Raw genomic sequence first — 25,864 nt, forward strand, 5'->3', positions numbered from 1 at the left:
TTTGTGTCAGTCCTGTATTTTGTGTCAGTCCAGGACTGGCGTCAGTCCTGTATTTTGTGTGCCTTCTGTGTCCCCGTTTCTTGCGCCATTACCAGTTTTTTTCTGTCTACCAGGAGACTTGTGGTTCAGGGAGTGGAGCCTGGAGCAAGCATGCATTGTATACGGGATCATCGGCGGGGCGTTGAAATTCCTGGCTCAGCTCTTCATGGACGATGCGTCGGATGAATGAAGCAGGGTCGTCACTGCCAGCAATGTCCACGCTGGCGACGATGGAAACGTTGGAAAGACGGCCAAACTTGGGGGAAATGCGGCGAGGCTTTAGGGCGTCAAACGTCCGGCAATGACGAATGACGTCAGACGAAGTGGCGAGGTCGTCCTTCGTGATCAAGAAATGATAGACGTCTTCAGCGATACTTTTCAAGAGGTGGCCAACTTTGTCGTCTTCAGTCATGGTGCGGTTTACAGTGGAGCCCAGCTTTAGAACTTCCTCACTGTATGATGCACAAGTCTCATTAGGTCGTTGCGCTCGTTGGGCAAGTGTTTCTTCGGCTTTTTTTTTCGACAGCGTGTCACCGAAACACTCCTTGAGCTCGTCCACAAAACTGGGCCATGTAGCTAGTGCGTCCTCATGGTTCTCGAACCATAAAAGTGCCGTTCCCACAAGAAAGCAAACAACGTTCATGAGCTGCATCGACTTGTCCTAGCGGTTATATTTGCTAACACGCTCGTAGTGCTTGAGCCACTCATCGACGTCCTCGACCGCAGCGCCAGAAAACATGCGGGGCTCGCGCTGAGGCGGCCAGAACCTGACCTGTTCGAAGCAGTCCGGGCTGGGTGGTGGACCTGGCTCAGACGTGCTGACAGGTGGTGGATTGTTGCCGTTGCGGGTAGCCATAATGGAAAATGCGGGTGGTAGCCCGGCCAAGCGTCGGCTGCTGCGAACGGAGATAGGGTCCAGGACGCCAAAACCCCACCTCCACCAAGTGACACGAAGTTGCGAGTTTTTTACAAGTGGGGATCAGGGACGTCACTGGACGGTCAGCGTCTGGCGGGCTCCGCCAGTCTCGCGCACACCATGTTCATCTTTCTTTCCGCTGCACTGCAGTGCGGCAGCGCCGGAGCGCGGCGTAACACTGAGTGGAGGCAACTTTTTGGGGTGTGTAAGTTAGACTTGCTATTGTTGCACGTTAAGCCCAAAACGTTTCCTTGCTTTCCAGGAGCACTACACTAAAACTTGTCGCGCATAGCCTTTGTGTCATATCCAAGCCTTTCCCTAGGAATTTAAACTCTATCAAAAGGTGGCGACAATGGGATACACCCAGAAATGCTATCACATGCCCGAGCAAGAGGATCGCGGATCGCGCTATGTTATAGCCAGCTACGCTTATAGCTAGTTATAACTCGCCTTGTAATTATAACTCGGCAGAGGCGACAAGCCAGCGTGCACATCGCTCGTATCTTTCTGCTGTTACTGCAGGCCACTTGCAACGCAGCCGCAGTACCGGGTGAGTGAACCGCGTTTTCGTCTGATCTTTTTATTTCGAATTTTTAAAGTGCAATAACTTTCGGTTGCATGCTCCGATTTCAATAATTCTTTTTGTACTGGTCTAAAGAACGCACGATCAATCAACGTTTATAGATATACTAAACGTTACGATCAATCGATTTAATGATATCAATCGGTACCGAGGAAAACATCTCTGCGCCCCTTTAAGGCAAGGCTGTCCTCTATCACCGCTGCTGTTCATTCTTTATGTGATAAATATGGAAAGAAGGCTACAGAAAAGAAAGCTAGGTTATAATCTGTCGTATAGATTAGGCGGAAATGCAGTTGAGCAGCGGCTCCCAGGTTTAATGCATGCGGACGATATTATACTGTTAGCAGATGGCCACGAAGATTTGCAAACTCTGCGAGTATGTTTTTGCAGGCTAGTTGGTGCCTAAGCATTGTGGGTTTTTTGCGCAAAAGACACGACACAAAGGAACGAGGTAGACAGGACAAGCGCTTACAAGCGCTTGTCCTGTCTACCTCGTTCCTTTGTGTCGTGTCTTTTGCGCAAAAAACCCACAATGCAAACTCTGGTTAATTGTTGTGGAGACAGAGACGCTCTAGGTTTCAGTTTTAACGCAACTAAGTCAGGTGTGATGATTTTCAACGACACAAATGATCAGGTGCTTACAATACAAGACCACGAAATACCCAGAGTGGCCAAATACAAATACCTCGGGGTATGGCTAAACGAAGGGCACATATACACGCAAAAGCATGAACAGTCTCTTAGGACAAAAGGGCGAAGAGACGCCGGTATAAGGAAACATAGGGCATTATGGGGGTGAATATGAAGTACTGAGAGGTATTTGGAGAGGAATAATGGTGCCGGGGATTACTTTCGGGATTGCGGTTCTGTGCTTAAGGGCAGAAGTTAGTCGAGATTAGACGTAAATCAGAGAGCTGTTGGAAAATTAGCACTAGGTGCCCACGGCAAAACATCAAACGACGCAGTACAAGGGGATATGGGCTGGGCATCGTTCGAAGCACGGGAAGCTCAGAGTAAACTAGTATATGAAGAACGCCTGAGGAAATTGGACGATAACAGGTGGGCAGCCAAGGTATTTAAATACTTATACAGAAAGAACCTTGACTCACAGTGGCGGAAAAGAACTACGAAACTGACCAGTAAGTATGCCGGACAGGAGGACGGAGAAAGAAAGAGCATTAAAAGACAGGTTAAAACGCGGAAGTTAAAAATTACATTAATTCAATGGAAAAGAAGCATAGTGTAGAACTTTATCGATACTGGAAAAGGCAGATCAGGAAAGAATTTTTCTATGATAACTCAAGAGGCAGCGCCCTACTTTTTGAAGCTAGGTCAGGGTGTTTTAAACGCGCCGCTACAAAAAAAATTCAACGCAGATGATGACACATGTGTTGTTTGTGGTAGATCTGTAGAAACAATTGAACACCTCATATTGAATTGTGATGGTATGTGATGGTATTAACTTTCTCGATTAAATTTGCACCCCCATATTTCGAAGTGGATTGAAGAATTTTTGACTAATCGTTCGCAGTTTGTCTCCGTTAACAAAAAGAACTCTAACTCACTCTTAGTAACGTCGGGCGTCCCACAGGAATCTGTGCTTGGCCCACTACTGTTTCTCATATACATTAATAATCTGCCTTCTAACATAACATCTAACATACGCATGTTCGCTGACGACTCTGTACTTTATCGGGCTATTTTCACCACCGCTGACCAATCTTCCCTCCAAAATGATCTTAATGCTGTTCAGGAGTGGTGTAATAAATGGCTAATGGAACTTAACCCACGTAAGTGTAATCTTTTGTCCATTAGCCGTCGCCGTAATCCTCTAACCTTCTCTGAAGTTCCCGTACAACTAGTTCAGTCATACAAGTATCTAGGCGTAACTATTTCTAGCGATCTTTCTTGGAGCCTGCATGTTACTAATATAATATCCTCAGCAAACAAGACATTAGGTTTCCTAAAGCGCCATCTTCATCATGCTCCCCCTCATGTCAAGTTATTAGCTTATAAATCATTCGTAAGGTCCAAACTAGAATTTTCGTCGCCCATGTGGAATCCTCATCATGCATATCTCATCAATGCCCTCGAATCTGTTCAGAATCGCGCCGCTCGTTTCATTCGTTCGTCCTACTCTTATGACATCAATGTGTTTCGTCCTTGAAAACAACATCCGGAATATCACCCTTATCGCTCCGCCGTCGCATTGCCAGCATGTCTTTATTTCACAAATTCTTTCGCAGCCCTATGCACATTGCACCTTATATTCTTCCACCCGCACGCATATCTCACCGCACCAGCCATCACCTACAAGTTGCCCGTGCACGATCACGCACCGTCACTTTTTCTAATTCCTTCTTTCCTCGTGCAGCCGCAGACTGGAACGGCCTTCCAAACAACGTTGCCATCATCACTTGTCCAAGTCTTTTCAGTGATAATGTAGAAACTTTCCTGTTATTGTGAATTTGTACTTTTATTCTTGCCACCCCTTATGTAACACCCCTTTTAAGGGGCCTTTAAGGTAATAAAATGAAATGAAATTAAATGAAATCCGGATGCCGATGCAGACGCAATCACTCTTCCTGAGGCCCTATGGTTTAAAGATAACAATGGTCATGTAAACAAATCTGCGGTGGAAGTTAGCAAAAAGCGATTCGAAGATTGGTGGCTGAGAAGCAGAGAGGTGACATAATGTTAGAAGCGTAGGAAACTGTAGTGAAAGAAAAGGGCGAATTTTAATGAGAATTTACAACACAGTTGAAAAAAAAAATAAAGGAAAAAAAGCTGAGCATGGCGGAAATTGCCACCACCCCGTTTGAAAGGGGCTCTACTATCCATCCATCCATGATTAAAGCGACTTTAGTGGGTGACATGGAGGAAGGAAAATTTAGAGGAGAGGCCGTCACGTGACAATTTTTGAAGCCGGAAACGAGCTCGGCGCCGTGTTGTGCGGGCGCGCTCTTGTTTACAAAAATTTCTCCGCGCGCGTTTCAAACCCAGCGAAGGAGCTGGCCCCAAAAGACTCCAGTGCGAGTGGTGCTTGGTTCCTGGCCGCTGTTCATGTACTGGAGACATCGGAAATATTCGTACGAGACATTCGGCTGCTTCCAGGCATTGCTCTTTGCCGCGTCGTCTCCGCGTCATCCCGGCTCTCTTGTTTGAACGAAACAGTCCACCCTTGCATGATCATAATGAAGTAGCATTCGTCGAACGCGCTTATCGCAACAGCGGTAAGCCCGGGAAGGAAATTTCACTTATTGCGGTGGCCCACCTTGGTACCCAGTGTTTTTCGCCGCTTTTCCTGCGTCGTATTGCCACGGCGGAGATATGTGCCCCTGGGTTCCTTGCAGGCTGCACTTGGCAAAATATACTGATATACTTACACCCGGTTCATCGTAGTCTGGTGTTAATCGCATGGCTGGAAGGCTCATTTCACCAGATGAGTTGAAGGGCACAAAATTTTAGTTGAGTGGAACTGTGTACCAGTAAACAGCTGCTGCCAAAATATAGCAGAAGGGAAAACCAAATCTGATGTACACTTTCAAGAGCATGCTTCTTTGTGTTCTTCTTTTCTTTATATAAACTGTGACACATGGTGCCACTGAAATAGAACTTTTTACTTTATGCCGTGCATCATTTTAAATTTCTTTTTTTATGCTGTGTGTCTTCGATTGGAGAGTTTATTTCATGAAGCTTCCGAAAAAACTATCCCACATTAATGCAGTGTAAATAACTGCCTTCAAACTTAAGCTTCCCGAAATGTTTTAGTGTATGGCTACCCTCGAAGCCTTATATGTCCAGCTTGCTGGCACGACGCTTATATCTGAATGGCACTCTGGAACACTTTCTGTTTGTCAGCATAATGATTTCTGAGTGGACAGCTGTCAAATGTGCTCATGATGTTGTAAAAAAAAATCCTTCCTTGCTAGAATGAGTTTAGAGGTTCATGCATGAGATCCCTGATCAAGGTTATTGACATTGGGTTGTTTGCATGCTATGCTCGCATAAAAGTGTTCCACATACTGGCCACACTTTAATCGCGCTCTCTGGTGGATAGCACAAACCTCTCAGTTTTATGCTGCTTTACGTTTCTGCTTTCGGCTGAGTCGTGAACAATGCTGCCATGCATGGTCAGACCCCACCTTAGTGTTCAACCTGCCTTTTAATGCAGCTCTTGTTGCTGGATGTTGCAATTGGCTTCCATTGCGTATGTTTGGGAAGCTGGCTGTGTCAACAGTGCCTTCTCCTGCAGCAGTGAGGATAAGAAAAATTCTGCAGTATTTTGTTGTTGGTATTAAATACTAGTAGTAGTAGTAGTAGAAGACGTTTATTCGGCCAAAATTTACAGGCCGAGCATGTCGACCGCCTGGGCGACCAGAAGTCGCTGTTCTTCCTCCCCTTCAGCGCCAAGCCAGTCGAGCCAGGTGGTGATGGATAAAGAAGGTGGGGGGTAGGAACCTGACTGCTGAGCAGCCGGGCAATAGAAGAGGCAATGGGCAAGGTCCGCATAGATACAGGGGCAGTTGGGACAGGAAGGGTACGATCGATAGCGATAGAGAAAGAGGCGAGACGGGGTGATGATTGCATTCATTGAACGTGCCGAAGAAGGCGAGCCTCCGGCACTGTGAGTGATGGATGACGGGGAGGGTAAAGGCGTTTGTCGAGGCGGAGCTCGAGGTAGACCTCTTTTATGGTGCGGCGAAGGGTGAGTCTCCCACCGTCCTCCGAGGGCTTGGGCCAGGGGATCAACGGTGCCCGGAAAAGTGTGTCACGGGCGAGCTGATGAGCCAGCTCATTGCCGTCAATCCCTGAATGCCCAGGGACCCAGTGGAGGAAAACGATGGAAGGCTGCAATGCGGAGACCGCTCGTTCGACCTCCTGTTGAAGAGAAGGGGTTAGGGTGCGTTTCTGTATGTGGTGTATAGCGGCTTGTGAGTCTGAATAGACTGTGTACTCTTGAAGAGAGGGAAGGAGGGCAAATGACTGGAGGGCATGCGCAATGGCGAGGACCTCGAGGGACAATGCATCTGGAGGGCGTATAAACGGCCCGCTGGTGTGAGTTTCAGGAGCGGGGAGGTGGGGGTGGTGCAGGGCGTAGCCGCAGGAACCTCGAGGAGCCACGAAGGAGGCATCCGTGTAAGCTACACCCTGGGTATGACGACGGCCGGCGTGGAGAACGGGGGACATGTTGGACGGAAGGGGGAGGATCCGAAGATTGGGAGCCGGGGTGGGAATAGGAGAGGTAAACGGGGCGCAGGGAATGGGCGAGATACCCGCTTGAGTCAGTAACCACTGACCCTGACGGGTAAGGGAAAGCCGGGCAATCTGCGAGTCATGATGGAGAGAGAGCAGAGAGCGGAGAGGATGAAAGAGGCCTGTTGCAAAGATCTTTGCAGTAGAGGTAGTGATAGGGAGGTTGAGAGCTGCCTTGTAGAGGCCCACAAGGGCAGTCTCAAGAGCGTTAAGTTGAGTCTGATTGAAGGAAACGTAGGGTGCAAAGTACAAGACCTTGTTGAGGGCCAGCGCGTGGGCAACTCGGCACGCATGAGCCTCGTGGAGACCTGAGCGCCGAGTGACCACGCGCCGCAGGAGGTGAGTTACGGAGTGGCAGGTGGTGACAGCACGGTGGAGGGCTTGCACGTTCTTGGCTGCATGCAAAGGAAAGCCAAGAACTTTGCACTGCGTGACGACAGGAATGGGAGAGCCAGAAAGGTGGAGAGAGACGAATTGGTTGTGTGAGCGCTGGTATGAGGAATGGTTGAGGAGAAGGAGCTCGGATTTTTCAGGAGCAGGAGGGAGGCCAGCAGTGGTGAGAAAGGAGTCGATGAGATCTAGGCTACGTTGCAGGGTGTCCTATACGTGACCGGGAGAGCCAGACGAACACCAGAGAGTGATGTCGGCGTAAAATATATGATGCAGGTCGGGAATTTCAGCTAGCTGGGAGGCGAGAGGGGCCATAGCAAGATTGAAAAGGGTAGGAGAGAGAACAGCACCTTGAGGAGTGCCTCGGGTGAGGTTGTGGGGGTCGGACAGATAGGTGTCGACTCGAAAGCGAGCGGCACGTTTAGAGAGGAATGAGCGGATATAACAGTACATGCGGGAGCCACAGTCTAGGGAGGCGAGTTGGGAAAGGATGTGGTCATGGCAAACACCGTCGAAGGCCTTGCGAACATCGACGGTCACAAGTGCGTGAATTTGAGTGGGGGTAGGTGACAGAAACGTGTGCTGGAGAACCAGAAACATGTCCTGTGCACAGACGTGGCGTCGGAAGCCGATGAGAGAATGAGGGAAGAACTCTCTCGTCTCGAGAAAATTAGAGAGGCGAGTCAGGGACATTCGCTCAAGGGTCTTACCAACACATGATGTCAGGGAGATTGGGCGGAGGTTAGAGAAAAAAAAAACTGCGTATTATGAACACCTGTTCTTTGATATCGTTAGCAAAAAACCACAAGTTGCATGGAAGGTGATAAATAATGTTTTAGGTCGCCAAAATAAACATGTTATTCCTGACAGAATAGTACACAATAACCGCGAGCTTATTGGTAAAGAACTGGCTGATCATTTCAATAAAGTGTTTGTCGATATTGCCGCAGAAAACAGCTGCCTTCCTCCTGTTCAGCCTACCGACCATAGCCCTGTAGAGAGTTTTGCTCTCCATTTAATAACTGAACATGAAATTTACAGCACATTTATGAATCTAAAGAACAGCAAAGCCCTGGATATAGATAACTTACAGCTTACGCCCGTAAAACACGTTTTGCAGCATATCGTCCCGGTACTCCATACATATTCAACCTTGTTATAGAAAAAGGTGTATTTCCTACTGCCATGAAGAGGTCTAGGGTATCCATCATATATAAAAGCGGAGATAAAAATGATGCGAGAAACTACAGACCAATATCTGTAATACCTGTTTTTTCAAAGGGTTTGGAAAAAATAATATCTGTGCGATTAACCAAGTTTTTGGACACGCGTAACTTGCTCTCAGATAACCAGTTTGGATTTCGAAGGGGACGATCAACCGAATCTGCACTTCTATCACTTAAAGAATTTGTGTTGCAAAATATTGATCAAAAACTCTTTACACTTGGTCTCTTTATTGACTACAGTAAGGCTTTCGATTCTCTTGATCACAACATTTTAATATTTAAGCTCACACATTATGGCATTCGTGGCAAATCTCTTGAATTACTTCGGTCATACTTAAAAAATAGGACTCAGTGTGTTCACCTTGGCCATCATAAATCTTCACCTCTACCAATATTAACTGGTGTACCACAAGGTAGCATCTTGGGCCCATTACTTTTCATCATCTATATAAACGATATTGCCCATATTGACGGGGGGGGGGGCTAAATTTATCGTGTACGCAGATGACAGCAGTATTTTGCTATCAGGCAGTGATGTTAATACTCTTATATCAAAGGGTAATAACATTCTTGAAAAATTAATCTTTTGGTCACGATCAAATAAGCTGAAGATCAACCCCTCAAAAACCAAAGCAGTTATTTTTCGCGCTAGAAATAAGTTAGTTAAAATTGAGCAAGATATCCGCTGCGAAGGCCAAATTATTGAGATTGTTGAAGAAATCAAGATACTTGGCATAACATTTAGTTCTCATCTTATGTGGGACTCTCACATAGATAACCTCTGCAAAAAGCTTTCAACAGTTACAGGGGCATTATCACGTTGCCGTTCTTTTCTACCAACAAAAATAAAACTACAAGTCTACAATGCCTTGTTTGCCTCCTACACTAACTATTGCAATTTAGTTTGGTTGACTACATCACAAAGAAATGTCCAGAGGATATACGTACTCCAGAAAAAAAATATTCGTAACATCGCCAATATAGACTTCCTGTCGTCAACAGCTGAATATTTTCAGTCCTACAATATAATTAGCATCAAACGTGCTTACGAGTTTCGAGTCCTGCGATCATTTTATTTAGCAATGGATTCTTTCAGGCATTTCCTTAAGTCATTAGCCTCTTTAGAACTCAATAAAAACACTCATACACGGAACACTGATCCATGGTTCATACCTCGTTTCCGCACAAATTATAAAGTGCAAACACTTCAGCATAATCTTCCAGTCATTCTAAATAAATACAAACACATAACTACGCCTACACTAAAACAGTCACTTGACCAATTCTTGTCCACATAGCTGTACTTTTATTTACAAATTATACCAGATGTGCACAAGTGTACTCATTTTAGCTATAATTGTATAATGTAGGTTTCGAGATTGTGTGTATTATGTGCCTTTTCCTAGATATATTACCGGTTAACTATTTGATGGATAGTTTGTTTATGCTATTATTTGCTTAGCCTTAATGTCTCTTATTTTTTTGTATGCCACATAATTATATTTCTAAAACAATATGTGTAAATTTCCTTTGAAGTTATAATCGATACTTCGTTAATACTGTTTTCTGTAAAACTGGTGTCAAGCTCTAAAATGTAATTCTTCTTAATGTATGTTCTTGTTAATGTATATTTTTCTACTCAGCTATTATCCATGTTTGTAGTCGTATATTTTGTGTTAAACATATTTTATTATTCTTTCAATATTCTGCATCATAAGGTCATCACCTACTGCCTCGTTGGTGGTTTTATAGGCCTTTGTCAAGCTGTCAGGAACAGCTTTTTGCCTATGAATCCGCCAGAATCTTTCTGGAAAATAAAATGAATTGAATTGAATTGAGAGAGGGAGGCTTGCCCGGCTTTGAAATCATAGAAATGAGGGAGGAGGTCCAGGAGCTGGGCAGGCAGCCGCTGTCCCATGCATCATTGTAGGTTTTAAGGATGAATTCTTTGGCGCAGTCAGGAAGGTTGCGAAGTGTGGTGTATGTAATGGCATCCTCACCGGGAGCCGAGCGTGTAGCATTAGCAGCCAGAGCCGATTCGAGCTCCCGGAGAGTGAAGGATTGGTCCAGATCGGGGTTAGGTCCACCGCAGTACACCGGGTAGGAGGGTGCCAGAGGGGGCGGGAGATAGAGAGAGGCGAGCTGATCGAAAACATCGGAGGGAGTTCCTTGAGTGAGGGCTTTAGCTAGAGTGGGAGCAAGGGCAGGCTTAGTGCCAAGGAGGGATTTGAAGAGAGACCATGTGGATCGCGAGTGCAATGCAGAGTCAAGGCGGTCACAAAGAGCACTCCAACGAGAGTGCTCGAGTGAGGCGCAGTGGGCGACGATCTCGGCCCGCAGAGCAGTGATCCGGTAAGAAAGTTGGGCATTGTGGGGTTGGCAGCGGAAGGAGCGTTGAAGACGTTTACGGCGACGCCATAAACGGAGTAGGTGAGGATCTGGGTTTGGGACTGGGTGACAAGAGCGAACACGACGGCTACTGGACGTGAGCGCTGCAGTGATGCGCGACGTCCAGTCGTCGTAGGATTGAAAGGAGTCAGAGGCGAGATTAGCGCGGAAGGCGTTCCAGTCAGTATGAGTGACCGGATGACTTCGAGGGATGTGGCAAAGAGAGGTGGAAATGTGGACAAGATAGTGGTCACTGAGAAGAGTTTCGGCTGTCACTTGCCAGTGAAATGAAAGTGAACCCCGAGAGAAAGTGAGATCGGGTGTCGTGGGGCGCTGTGAGGCAGTGCCCGCTCGAGTAGGGGAGCCAGGAGTATTGAGAAGGGTGAGGTGGCGTTCCTGGGCCAGACAGTGGAGGAGGCGGCCGGGTTTGAGGGTTTGAGGGTAGCCCCAGAGTGTGTGAGGGGCATTAAAGTCGCCACCAAAGAGGAGATGGGAGTTAGAAGGAAGAGAGTGAAGGAACTTGCCCAGGGCGGAAAATAAATAGGAGGTAACAGGGGGATTGTAGAAAGACAAAAGGGCGAGTGAGACGCGGGAAGAAGGGTGGTAATAGACCACACCAACTAAATATTTAAGAAGGACGGAGGGGATATCAAGTGGCTCCACGAGCACGTCGCTACGTACATAAATAGACGCAAGTGGTGTGGCCGTAGCGGCATGGTAGGCGCGGTAGCCTGGGATAGTGCGGGCCGTCCGGGTCTCCTGGAGAAGGAGAAAATGAGGCAGGGAGGGGCGGGCGAGTAGATACTGGTGAAGGGGGGTCTTATTATGGCACAGATTTCGCAAGTTCCACTGCACAATCTCGAGGTCCCCGCCAAAAGCCATTATGATAGTGTAGAGGTAGAACTTCGTGAGGGTACGCGTTCCTTTTTTTTGGCCGGGGGCAGTGACTCATGCAGGGATTGGAGCGTAGAAGTGAAGGATTCTAATTGTTTGGATTGTGCTTGGAGGGTGGTAAGAATCTGCAGAACCGATGTCTCTAGCTGAACCAAGCGAGTGTGGTGTGCCTGTGTGGTGGTTTCGAGAAGATCAGCCAAAGGGGCGACCTGGGCGGTGGAGGAGGGAGTGGTGAGTGTGGCAAGGTGCTCATTTAGCTTGGTAAGCTGGGAGGTAAGAGAGGAGGCGGTTGTCTGGAGGGTTTGGGTCAAGGCGTGGATCTGTTGTTGTAGGTCGTGGGAAATGCGCTGTTGCTCTCGCTGCTGGCGTTCCAGCATAGCGAGCTGGAGGTCAAAGGAGCGGCTCTCGTTAGTCAGGGATGGAGAGGGTGGTGCAGTGGAAGAGACGCTGGAAAGGGACGCTGGAACCGAGGAGCCTTTAACTTTGGCGGCGTAGGAGCCTGGTGGTGACGTGACCGGAGCTGACGGAGGTTCATGATTAGAGGAGGAGGAAGGGGTGGGTTGCGTGGCCCGGCGCAAAGCTAGGCGTCGTAGGTACGCAGCTTTGGCACACTCGCGTTGTTTACCGAGGAGAAAGGGGCAAGTGGGGTCGAGGGAGGGGTGGGTGTTTACCTGGCAATGAACGCACCAGGGCTGGGCACATACATTAGCGGAAGGGTCGGCGGGTAGAGGAGCAGCACAGCGACGGCACTTTGCCGGAACGCTGTGCTGTGGACACTGGTGGGCGCGGTGTCCAAGAGCGAGACAACGGGTGCAGGTGGGAGGCTTAGGCTTATGGGGACGGCACCGGAAGGCAACGCGTTTGAAATACACAAAGTGGGGGATTACGGTTCCAGCGAAAGTTATGAGCACCGACTGAGTGGTGCCCATCATACGACCAGCAAGAATATCGGTTTTGAATGATTCGATATCATGCATTTGATATCATACTTATCTTCACTGCATTATTTCGTGCGGCTGGCCACGCAAGGAATGCTTTCTCATACAGCAGTGAGGGTGGGCAAATATACTAAAAAGTTTTAGTTCTTGACCCTGAACGCAAAATGTAGTATCATGACGTGTTGTAATGGTGGCCGCGCCCACAATTACTTTTGATTCACAATTCCGAGAGCCACTCATAGAGGCAGCAGAGACGGAGAGGGCCAAAGTGCGTATAGTAGACGGCAGGGGAAGACTTATGGGGGTGGCGGTGTAAACCCGCTCCAAAAGACTGAAATTTCACATAGGATAACCACTCTGAACGACTTTTTCTCAATGAAAAAAGTCGAAGAAATGCATGTTCAAAATGTGACTGCCCCCTTCCATAAATCCACCCTTAGGAGCATGGCAACATAGCATGTTTCACATATCCAAAGGTCTAGTATTGTGCATAATATATATTACCATAGCTTTTCACACTTCTAGAAGTTTAGCAGTACCCAGTGGCTGCAGTATAAGTCTCACGGTGTCGTGCATCATTTCAACGCTGTGTTTCATGTTTAATGTGCAGAGCTGCAGCTGTACGCACTGCTTTTCGCTACTTGGTGAAATAATAGCTTGTAATGTGACTGCATAATAGCCCAGTTTACTTGCGATCGACAATACATAAAATGAAAGCCGATCTATTGTACGTAATAAATGCATCAAATTATTTTTCTTCAACATAACCGCAGGCATCAATGAAATTCGCGCACATGTAGATCCTCTTCACTTCACTTTATTACCTTAAAGACCCTCGTTAGAGGGTATTTCTTCATTTCACTAAGTACTTTTTACCCCAAATAACACTATCAGAGGACATGGGCACAATAAAGACGTGAGAAAAGGCCTCATAATTCAATTAGAGCTTCGCCTTTTTCGCACTTCTTGACCATGACATCAGATAGAAACGCAATTACAAACCTGCAACAGGAAACCGGTCTAAACATAGCGCGCGACCAGAAACACAGACTTGGCCACGATATGAACGAATACACTTGAGCCCGGCACGTCCCAGAAGCTAGAGCTCGCTAGACGCTTCAAACGTAACACACTAGAAACGGGCGTGTAACAAACTTCCTGCAGTATACCAAGAGCAAAGCGAGCGCAGCTGCTTCCTTTAAAATATCGCTCTCCACCCATGTCATGGCCCCCGCCGCTCACTCGAGCGCAATCGCGAAAAACAAAAATGACAGTTACACTAACACCAGTGACAATCGCTGGAGTGTTGCAAGAACACGCATAAGTAGCAACGAGGTTTGACTGCCGATGGAAACGGGAGCGCGAATGACACACGATCACTGTACGCACAGGACGCGAAACGTCCGCACAATACGCCGACGACCGCTCTCTAGCGCACGCCGTATTGAATCACTGGTGAACGAACAGCGCGAATGCTCCTCAGTGAGCAGCAGCTGTCTCACGACGGCTCCGAGCAGTGACGCAACAACGGGAATTATGCCGCGAATTCCACCTGAGATATGACTCAACGGCGCCAACGTCAGCCTGTGAGCACGATCAAAAACAAACTCGAGCAGTTGAGGAAAGTAGGCCTACGCCGCACCGCAAATGCTATGCCGCGACCACGGTGGTCGCGCCCATCTGCTACCGCCCGGTTTGCAAGCAGCAACTGCGACGCCGTTGCTAAGCCGCCCGGACAAGATGGCCTCTCGATCGAGAAAAAACCACGTGATTTCCTCCACACTTTTCTCCCAGGGTGTTGTGTGGAAAGGGCCTCCCCTGATTTTTTCCTTCCTCCATGCGCCATAATAAGTGCTCTGAAAACATGGAGGAAGGAAAAAAGGAGGAGAGGCCGTCACGTGACATTTTGTGAAGCCGGAAACAAGCTCGGCGCCATCTTACTCCGGCGGGCTTCTGTTTACATTTCGCCGCCGCGCCGATTGCGCGCGCGTTTCAAAGCCAACGAAGGAGCGTGCTACCGCATGGGCGCAGGCCCCCGCGCGAGTGGCGCTTGGCTGCTTGCCGGTTTAGGGTGCCCTATGCTGGTGTTCGTCAGCGGAAAAGTTAATAAAGCGGAAATACCCGTGTCAGACAGGCGGCTACTTCCAGTTACTGCTTCGTACTGCGTCGTATTCGTGCCGTCTCCAACTGCTCGGCCCTGCACAAACGCCATAAGACCCTCCTCCCCCCCTGGCAACGCCTGTCCCCGGGAATCTGAAGGCTGCATTCGACGAAACTAGTATGCTTGCTTGTTTAGCTCAGCGCTAGAAATTTGCCTTCACCGGGAGAGAAGGTCAATACGCTCCACTGTACGCTCCACTTTTCTCTACTTCGTGAAATACTAGCTTGTAATGTAGCACACTTTACTTGTGATCGACAATACAGGCAATGAAAGTCGATCTGTTGTACGTAATGAATGTATCAAATTATTTTTCTTCAACATAACCACAGGCCCTTTTGCTGGGCTAGTTGGTGTGACATTATGTTCAGGAAAGTAAAAACAGCATAAATTTTACACAAACCACACAGAAAGATGGACAGGATGGGCGCTGTCCGTCTTTCTGTGTGGTTTGTGTAAAATTTAGCGCTGTTTTTACTTTCCTGAACACAATAACCACCACAAGCATCAATGAAATTCAGCGCACATGCGGATCCTCATTTCACCACGTACTTTTTACGACAAATAACACTATCACAGGACATGGGCACAATAAACACATGTGAGAAAAGGCCTCCAAATTCAGTTAGAGCTTCACCTTTTTCGCACTTCTTGACATGACATCAGCTAGAAAAGCAATTGCAAACCTGCTACAGGAAACCGATCTAAACATAGCGCGTGACCAAAAGCACAGAATTGGCCACGATATTGATACATGCATTCGAAGAGACAGAAGTAGTGCATGCACTAGAAGAGAAAGAAGTTAGTTGGCTCTCGCTCGCGCGCTCGGACCAGTCAGGGACCGCCGCAGTTTTTCGTACTCCGGTGTTCGATTTCGCGTACGTTGCACGCTACAATATGAACGAATACATTTGATCCCGGCACGTCCCAGAGGCAAATAGCTCGCTAGACGCTTCAACGCTTCAAACGGGCATGTAACAAAGTTTCTGTATACTAAGAGCAAAGCGAGCGCAGCTGCTTCCTTTACAATATCGCTCTCCGCCCATGTCATGGCCCCCGCCGCTCAAACAATCGCAATCGTCGAAAAACGAAAATGACAGTTACCGATGTCAGTGACAATCGAGCGTTGCAAGAACACGCATAGGTATAGCAACGAGGTTTCACTGCCGATGTAAACGGGAGCGCGAATGGCAAACACACACTGCACGTGCAGGACGCGAAACGTCCGCACAATGCGCCGACGACCGCTCTAGCGCACGCCGTATTCTGGTGAACGAACAGCGCGAACGCAGCGGCGGTCTCCCGACGGCTCCGAGCAGTGACGCAGTAGACGAAATGCCCGTGCGATCGTGGTCGCCGAGCACGTTGAAATCAATGCACGCAACAACGAGAGTTTTGCAGCGAATTCCACCTGAGATATGAGTGAACGGCGCCAACGTCAGCCTGTGAGCACGATCAAAAACAAACTCGAGCAGTTGAGGAAAGCACGCCTACGCCGCACCTCAAATGCTACGCCGCGGCCGTCTGCTATCGCCCGGTTTGTAAACAGCAACTACGACGCCGTTGCTAAGCTGCCGGAGTAAGATGGCCTCCCAATCGAGAAAAAACCGCGTGATTTCCTCCACACTTTTCTCCCAGGGTGTTGTGTGGAAAGGGCCTCTCCTCTTTTTTTCCTTCCTCCATGTCTGAAAAGGAGGCACTCGCCGTGCGGGCGCTCGCCGGTCCAACGGGAACCGTAGTACCGCATTCAACATTTATATTATCGCGTCTGTCAGATGAGAGTCTAGAATAAAACATGCAAAATTATGCCTGGTAAAGGCGATGAATTCCCATCTTCGAAGCCTCGTTTCACGAAACAGGTCCGATTTGAGCTCAATGAGGTTTCAAAGAACTGGCTGCAGCCGAAAAAAATGCATTAGGAAATGCCGCTGCCACATAAAAGTGGGGACAGTCTGTTAGCGGCGTTGGTGGGCATAGTTTTCATTCACACTGCGAGTTGTTCAGTACAGTGGTATTTTTAAGGCGAAAGCCTTTAATGCCTCATTGTTGTAAGCAGCAGTTGTCGACAGAAAATGTCACGCTTTTCAATTGGTCGAAAGGGCCATGACGTCACAGTGCACGAATTTCAAACGGGACCAATTGTACTTTGGCTAGTAACCATGCAACCAATTGAAGGGATCGTATAGTGATGCTCCAAGTAAGTGGGACTGAGCTTAGTTAAATGCTTAGTTAACCAATTAGCCTAATTAACCTTTCTAGTCAGACCAGATAAACAAATAAAAACGAGTAAGAAATAGGTCGAGCTCGGGAATCGAACCCCGGTCTTCGGCGTGCGAGACGAGCATGCTATCCACTCCGCCATGACTTTTTTTTTTTTCTTTCATGGTATTTATTTACATGGTTTTGTATACAAAGCATATATATACATATGTGTGTGTGCATATACACACACAAAAACAACTATTTACAGAGCACCTAGGTAGGCGCTAGGTGGCAGAAACATAATAGAAACATATTATAACTAAAAGGCCGGTAAAGATATACAGCGCATCAGGAGAGGAAACCAATCCGGTACAAAGTCCGATTTTTTGTAAATGTCCGTTACCTGCAGCAACATTAGGCTAAAGTGAATTCTGGGCGAAACAACAGGTTCAACGTTGCGATCTTGCATGCGTGTTTTCCAAAGACTATGAAGTCCAATCAGAAGAATCATATCATAAGGATTCGAGTCAGGTTGGGAAACAACAAGGTAGCGCACACTGTAGGAATTTAGGAGAAAATCTTTCTGTAGCGTCCTTTGCAACACATCCCAAAACAAAATCGCGTCTTTGCAGTCTATAAAACAATGTTCAATTGTTTCAGGCACATTGCACAAGCGACAGTTTACAGAAGACACAAAAATGTTTTTCCTATCGAGCCACGTCTTGACAGGTAGAGTTTCAGTGTGTAATTTATAGAAAAATGTTTTGGTGCAAGGAGAAATTGGCATTTTACGCACTCGCTTTAAAACATCATGACCCATGAGCCCAACGTAGACGGAACGATACAGTGGGGGCGGGAAGAGCATGGATATCAAATCCCTGTACAGATTTTTGCGCGAAACAGAATATAAGTACTCATTTGAAAACCGAACTGTCAAAAAACGCACGGAGCCATGACAGCTCGATGGTTTGGAATGAACTAAGGCGCGTCTAGTGAATACGGCGTGTTCGCTCACTCTCATCCTCCTCCCTTCCCTTCCGGCGAGGTTTAGGTGTCCACCAAGATATGAGAGAGATACATTTCCTTTCCTCAAAAACCAATTTACCGACGAGCGAGGCGTAGAACCGAATGCGCGATGGCGTTCTATGGACTCCCTGGCAGCGTTGCAAGACGCTGTCGCGTTCCACTCTTAGAGGCGAAGCTTAACATCTTAACCATACATCAGTGACCACACTTAAATTAAAAAAAGTGCCCCCTTGAATTTTGACGGGTGTCCACCGAGATATGTGAGACAGTTCTTTCCTCAAATACAATTTTCATTTTCTCCATCACGAGCCCTCTTTGTCTTCTTTCACTTCCACTTCCTCCCTTACTCTACGGTGCGGTTCAGGTGTCCACCTAGATGACGGAGAATTACTGCGCCATTTCCTTTCCTCACAAAGCGTTGGGTTCAAAGGGCAAGGCATCGCGCCGAACGGGTGGTGGCGTTCCGTGGACTCCCTGCCAGCGCTACAACACACTGTCGCGTTCCACGCCTAAAGGCGAAGCTTGAGCGTCATTAATTAGCACTTAATTAGTATTCAGGCATTAATCAGCAATTAACCATTAATGAGTGATTTGTAATCACAATAATTAGTACTCAATTATATGTGACGCCACCAGTTCCACTGAAGCAGTCAAAGTGGTGCGGAAAATGCTTTCGCCTCTACGCACTTTAGACAGCCAAAGTGCCCCCTGAATTTTTCTTTTCTTCTAGCATTGAAACGCATTAAAGACAGCACACACAATAGGAGAACGACGGGACATGAGCTTGGTTGCAACCTATCGCATGTCCCGTCGTTCTTCTATTCTGTGTGCTTTCTTTGTTGCTCTTCAATTCTAGAAGCTATGCACCAACTTGCCCCGCCGGGTGTTTTTCTCTATCTTCTTTCTATTTTCGCTGGAATTGCGGTACAGCAAAGAGGTGACGCAAAGTCTGGCGGGCAGAGCCAACCACTGTAGTCTTACCAGGGGAATAAAGCAGCGGATTAATCAGCTTGTTCTGAGTAATCGCTTGATATTCAGCCATTCGGTAATGCGTAGACGTGCCAGCAAAATAGGCTTAGCTGAGGGTAACCACGAATCATCGTGCCCTACCACCATTTGCCCTATTTTTGCATCGTGTATTTTGACTTTCAATGCTTTTACTTGACCTAAACTGGCTTACCTTCGTTGATATGTCATATTATGCATGTTTGAGTTATACTGCATATTTATAGACTTGCTCTGCGGTATGATTGATGATTCTCTACATTCATAGATCCCTGGCTGTCCTGGTTCGACTCTCGGTGCCATAGTACAGCTGTTTAGCGATGGCCCTGCGATGACAGGTGCTACCATCGATGGGGCTTGTGAGACCCAGGTTGTTGTTCCTGAGGAATTTATCGCGATTAATCATTAATTGAACTGCAACGGTGTGCAGTTGCCTCAAAATCTGGTGGGCACGTTGTGAGGACGTCACAACGTCACGTGACCTCCTAGGTAGCCCACGTCCCAAAAGTAGGCTTCAGGAGACAGACAACCGCTTTTCGGCGGAGTGGCAGCTCCAGGGCACTAAACTGCCAACCACTGGAATCGTTCACTCGAGACTCAGGGAAGTTAGTGATTACCATAATTCAGCCGAAATGCTGCATTTTAGGCGACCCGTTTGATTTTCAGGCAGTCTGCATAACGTTTTTTTCTTAAGCAACATCATAAGAGCTTCACTGCAGCAGAAAGCCGGCATCGCACCAGGGGAAGACACTGAAAAAATAAAACACTTCAAAGCCGGGGTAGCGGGATTCGAACCCGCGGCGGCGCGAACAGATCAGTTCCGCTGGCAGCTGCTTCAGACCACTACGTCATCGCAGCAGCTCTTTGCAAAAGAAACATATTTATTACACTAAAAATATGTTCCATTGACGTCGACTATTTGCAAAGCGTTTAGGAAGCGCCACGAAAGCCATCTCAAAAAGGCAGAGCAACAGAGCAGCTTGGAACATCACCAAGAGGGAGTGCCCCGCCGGTTTAAAGTTGGTCGCTTCACGCACTTACCTCAGATGAAGAATCATTTGGCAGAAATTTTGACATCCTGCCTTTTCGAGCTGCCAGGCTCTCGAACTGTGCTTTCAATGCCGCCGTCTTCGTCGTCTCCCCGCGTTCACGCATGTTACCGATCTCTTGCGCTATCGCTTAAAAACGCGGTGGTCGTCATCTTCAATCCGTGCTCGTGGAAGCGACATCAGACGAGCATGCTGTAATTAAGCCGCACGAAATGGCTGGAGATCAGAAGCAATGAAATTCTGTTTGAATACCCAGTGCTATCGCAATGTGATCGGAGAGTGGTAAATAAGCGACTTACAAACTTTCCTTCGTTATGCCTATTCTGTGCTCAGCACTAATAAAAATTGTCGATGTAAATACTACTACAATGTTTTCTGTGTGTGTATTCGTGCCTTTCTTTTGTCCCGTCGTCTTCGCGCAGTTTTGTTTCGCTCTAACCATGAACCGACTAGCCCAACATCATGTCTTACTTCTGAATATTCTCGGCGTGTATTAGTTTCTATACAGGGACAAAACAACACGCTGACTTATTTTAGCAGTGCATGCAGATTAAATTCCGACGTAAGTAAAGGGAACATATATGCTTTTAAGAATTGGAAAAACAGCGCAATCAAAGACGAGACACAAGAGAAGGACAAAACACCAGCGCTGACTAACAATCAAATGGTTTATTGCTACAGGCAAGGCAGCATATATATGAAATGGCACGAGTAAAAAACACAAAAGAAGCATGAGAGAAAGATACCGCACAACCACACAACTTGACTAAAAAAAAGGCACGTCACTGATTAAGATACGCAAGTTCCTTTGAGAGTAGATTTATGAATGGGCTGCTGATACAGGTGTTACCGAGCTTTCTGATATGGCAAGCCTCCGAAATGAGCCTTGTGGTCTCATCTTTATAACGGGCGATGATAGTAGTCCGATTGAGGTGCGCTTCGCAATCTTCACACTCAGCACAGTGCACAGCAAGGTGGTTTCTGCGAGACTTGTTCTCTATATCTTTTGCATGTTCACGCAGTCTATCGTTGATGCATCGTCCCGTCTCACCGATGTAGAAACTGCCGCAAGAGGTCGGGATCTTGTAAACGACACCAACACGACACTGAACGAACTTCGGCTTATGCTTCTTCTGGCAGCCTTTTTTGCTTCCATCCTCATTAACACGCTTGCACAATCCGCTAAGTTTATTCCTGGCTGAAAAAACCAGTCTAATGCCTCCTTTGCTCACTATCTTTTTTAGATTGTGCGAAACTTTGTGCACATACGGGATGCACACTGTTCTTTTTCTTTCTGCCAGACCCGCATCGGTGTCCTTGATCTTTCGCAGACTACATTCTGCAAGCAGGGACTCAGCAACATTTGACACCATCTTCGTGGGGTATCCTGCTGCAGATAGCCTGTTCACCTGTGCGTGAAAGCTGCCTTTTGTCTGATGCAGACATGATCTTTGCAGTGCGGCTCTTAGGCATGCCTTAGCGATACCGCGCTTAACAATCTTCGAGTGAGCTGACCGGAAAGGGAGAAGGCTCTTCCTGGACCGCGGCGAGTATGCCCAACAAATATGGTTGCTAGAAATTGTCATTTCCATGTCTAAAAACCTGAGCCTATTATTAGAGGGGAGCTCTGAAGTCAATTGGAGGTCATTAAGTTCATAACAGAACGTGTCAAAAATCTCTGCAGCCGTTTGCTGTGCGTCATTAGTGCGATATAAAATTAGAAAGTCATCAACATATCGCATTATCTTAACAATGGACGCGTCATCGAGCTTAGTTCGAAGACGCCTGTCATAACTTGCTAGAAGTAAATCGCTTAGTACAGGAGCGATGCTCGAGCCAATGCAGACTCCTTGTTTTTGGATAAAAAATTTGCTGTCTATAGTGACAAAGGTTGATTTCATGTAAAAACTCAGCAATTCTAAAAACCTGCTAACGTCCATTCCACATGCGTTTTGGAATTTTGTTACGCCAAAGCGGTCGATGCAAAGGATGACTTCCGCGGTCACAGAGCGCTGAGGCAAGGAATAGTAAAGGTCCTTCACATCAATCGACAAAGCGCTTACATGTGGTGGGCACTCTTCGCGAAGAAAGTCTGAAACAGTCTCGGGCTTCCTGATGAGGAATGGGTCGTCCACCTCCAGGTGAGAGAGGCACTTCTGCAAGAAAACAGCGACTTCACGTTGCCACGTGCCTCTTTCAGACACGATTGCGCGTAATGGGCACTGATCCTTGTGCGTCTTCGCACTGAAGAACATTGAAAGGCAGGTTCCTTTCGATGCCTTTACAGACGAAGCCAGCCTCGAGAGGCCGGCTTGTTCACAAAGCTGGACCGCTTTTTCTTGCACCTTGGCAGGTTTGACGGACTTTAATTCCCTGAAGTTGGCTTGGACTGCTTCTTGAGCCTTTTCTTTGTACAGGCCATTAGACACGATGACAAAGCCACCTTCCTTGTCGGACTGTAGCAGCTTCACCTTTGCATCTCTGAGGGCTTCCGCAGCAGAGGTGAGAAGACGCGTGTTTCCCTTCTTGATGTCTTTTGGGAGGCACTCAACTCCTTCCAAGATGCACCTGTTGGCGTCATCTATGGTGACCCTTTTTGCAGCCGTCCTCACGAGAGAAAGTAGCTCAGTTTTGTCCAGACGCGGATGTTCACAGAACTTCGGTCCCTGCTTGAGAAGGCTGTTGACTTTCGTAGGGATGTTGACGTCGCCAAGCACAACCACTTCCTGTTGGACGGGCCCTGGAGGTCTCCTTTTCCGTGGAAGCCAAGGAACTATCTGGCGCCACATGAATTCTGCTGTATTGGATGCCAAACGGAGGTCTTGTCCAAATCTTTTGTTCCCTGCTTGTGTAGATACCTCGCTTCTGCACGCGAAGCTCAGGCACTCGGTGTAGAACCTGGCTTCCCTCCAGGTCTCGGATCGCAGAATGCGGCAGACTCGCTTGGCGTGACCATCTGAGGGTGCGAGTCCCCCAAATAAGCTGAGAACATCAGGAGCCAGATAAGAGTTCTTGATTGAAAACGTGAGAAGACGAGCCCGGCATGTGGTTGCGGCCAAAAGATTGACACATATAACGGAAGAGCGGAGGCATAAAGAGGGTAGAAAAGTGCCCGATGTAGAAGAAATGAATTCCAGAAGAGGGCAAATACGGGCTGGTTGGTACATGTTTCAAGAATTGGAAAAACAGCGCAATCAAAGACGAGACACAAGAGAAGGACAAAACACCAGCGCTGACTAACAACCAAATGGTTTATTGCTACAGGCAAGGCAGCATATATATGAAATGGCACGAGTAAAAAACACAAAATAAGCATGAGAGAAAGATACCGCACAACCACACAACTTGACTAAAAAAAGGCCCGTCACTGATTAAGATACGCAAGTTCCTTTGAGAGTAGATTTATGGATGGGCTGCTGATACAGGTGTTACCGAGCTTTCTGATATGGCAAGCCTCCGAAATTTGGCATCCAATACAGCAGAATTCATGTGGCGCCAGATAGTTCCTTGGCTTCCACGGAAAAGGAGACCTCCAGGGCCCGTCCAACAGGAAGTGGTTGTGCTTGGCGACGTCAACATCCCTACGAAAGTCAACAGCCTTCTCAAGCAGGGACCGAAGTTCTGTGAACATCCGCGTCTGGACAAAACTGAGCTACTTTCTCTCGTGAGGACGGCTGCAAAAAGGGTCACCATAGATGACGCCAACAGGTGCATCTTGGAAGGAGTTGAGTGCCTCCCAAAAGACATCAAGAAGGGAAACACGCGTCTTCTCACCTCTGCTGCGGAAGCCCTCAGAGATGCAAAGGTGAAGCTGCTACAGTCCGACAAGGAAGGTGGCTTTGTCATCGTGTCTAATGGCCTGTACAAAGAAAAGGCTCAAGAAGCAGTCCAAGCCAACTTCAGGGAATTAAAGTCCGTCAAACCTGCCAAGGTGCAAGAAAAAGCGGTCCAGCTTTGTGAACAAGCCGGCCTCTCGAGGCTGGCTTCGTCTGTAAAGGCATCGAAAGGAACCTGCCTTTCAATGTTCTTCAGTGCGAAGACGCACAAGGATCAGTGCCCATTCCGCGCAATCGTGTCTGAAAGAGGCACGTGGCAACGTGAAGTCGCTGTTTTCTTGCAGAAGTGCCTCTCTCACCTGGAGGTGGACGACCCATTCCTCATCAGGAAGCCCGAGACTGTTTCAGACTTTCTTCGGGAAGAGTGCCCACCACATGTAAGCGCTTTTTCGATTGATGTGAAGGACCTTTACTATTCCTTGCCTCAGCGCTCTGTGACCGCGGAAGTCAGCCTTTGCATCGACCGCTTTGGCGTAACAAAATTCCAAAACGCATGTGGAATGGACGTTAGCAAGTTTTTAGAATTGCTGAGTTTTTACATGAAATCAACCTTTGTCACTATAGACAGCAAATTTTTTATCCAAAAACAAGGAGTCTGCATTGGCTCGAGCATCGCTCCTGTACTAAGCGATTTACTTCTAGCAAGTTATGACAGGCGTCTTCGAACTAAGCTCGATGACGCGTCCATTGTTAAGATAATGCGATATGTTGATGACTTTCTAATTTTATATCGCACTAATGACGCACAGCAAACGGCTGCAGAGATTTTTGACACGTTCTGTTATGAACTTAATGACCTCCAATTGACTTCAGAGCTCCCCTCTAATAATAGGCTCAGGTTTTTAGACATGGAAATGACAATTTCTAGCAACCATATTTGTTGGGCATACTCGCCGCGGTCCAGGAAGAGCCTTCTCCCTTTCCGGTCAGCTCACTCGAAGATTGTTAAGCGCGGTATCGCTAAGGCATGCCTAAGAGCCGCACTGCAAAGATCATGTCTGCATCAGACAAAAGGCAGCTTTCACGCACAGGTGAACAGGCTATCTGCAGCAGGATACCCCACGAAGATGGTGTCAAATGTTGCTGAGTCCCTGCTTGCAGAATGTAGTCTGCGAAAGATCAAGGACACCGATGCGGGTCTGGCAGAAAGAAAAAGAACAGTGTGCATCCGGTATGTGCACAAAGTTTCGCACAATCTAAAAAAGATAGTGAGCAAAGGAGGCATTAGACTGGTTTTTTCAGCCAGGAATAAACTTAGCGGATTGTGCAAGCGTGTTAATGAGGATGGAAGCAAAAAAGGCTGCCAGAAGAAGCATAAGCCGAAGTTCGTTCAGTGTCGTGTTGGTGTCGTTTACAAGATCCTGACCTCTTGCGGCAGTTTCTACATCGGTGAGACGGGACGATGCATCAACGATAGACTGCGTGAACATGCAAAAGATATAGAGAACAAGTCTCGCAGAAACCACCTTGCTGTGCACTGGGCTGAGTGTGAAGATTGCGAAGCGCACCTCAATCGGACTACTATCATCGCCCGTTATAAAGATGAGACCACAAGGCTCATTTCGGAGGCTTGCCATATCAGAAAGCTCGGTAACACCTGTATCAGCAGCCCATCCATAAATCTACTCTCAAAGGAACTTGCGTATCTTAATCAGTGACGTGCCTTTTTTTAGTCAAGTTGTGTGGTTGTGCGGTATCTTTCTCTCATGCTTATTTTGTGTTATTCACTCGTGCCATTTCATATATATGCTGCCTTGCCTGTAGCAATAAACCATTTTGTTGTTAGTCAGCGCTGGTGTTTTGTCCTTCTCTTGTGTCTCGTCTTTGATTGCGCTGTTTTTCCAATTCTTAAAACATGTGCCAACCAGCCCGTATTTGCCCTCTTCTGGAACATATATGCATGGAGTGCGTGCCAGAAGTAAAGGCGGAGTGACATTTTGGGGCTCAACTCATAACTA

At 47.4% G+C, this 25,864-nt stretch overlaps 1 protein-coding gene across 1 annotated transcript; it reads right to left on the minus strand.

The window, feature by feature from the left end:
* Positions 1-700: 700 nt before the first annotated feature.
* Positions 701-23,115, minus strand: LOC149326338 (uncharacterized). Its single transcript, XM_089564543.1, has 3 exons — positions 23,109-23,115; positions 21,187-23,026; positions 701-935 (listed from the first exon to the last, which is right to left on the minus strand). The coding sequence occupies exons 1-3, from the start codon at positions 23,113-23,115 to the stop codon at positions 701-703; spliced, it is 2,082 nt and encodes a 693-aa protein (XP_089420669.1).
* Positions 23,116-25,864: the final 2,749 nt, after the last annotated feature.

The sequence above is a fragment of the Amblyomma mixtum genome, chromosome 10, assembly GCF_055824585.1.
Source record: "Amblyomma mixtum isolate Tamu chromosome 10, ASM5582458v1, whole genome shotgun sequence".
Taxonomy (NCBI): domain Eukaryota; kingdom Metazoa; phylum Arthropoda; class Arachnida; order Ixodida; family Ixodidae; genus Amblyomma; species Amblyomma mixtum.

Coding starts and splice junctions, on each gene's coding strand:
- LOC149326338 (XM_089564543.1), bottom strand. Junction 936..21,186: donor CAGAAGAAGCATAAGCCGAA/GTTCGTTCAGTG, acceptor CTCCGTTCGCAG/CAGCCGACGCTTGGCCGGGC.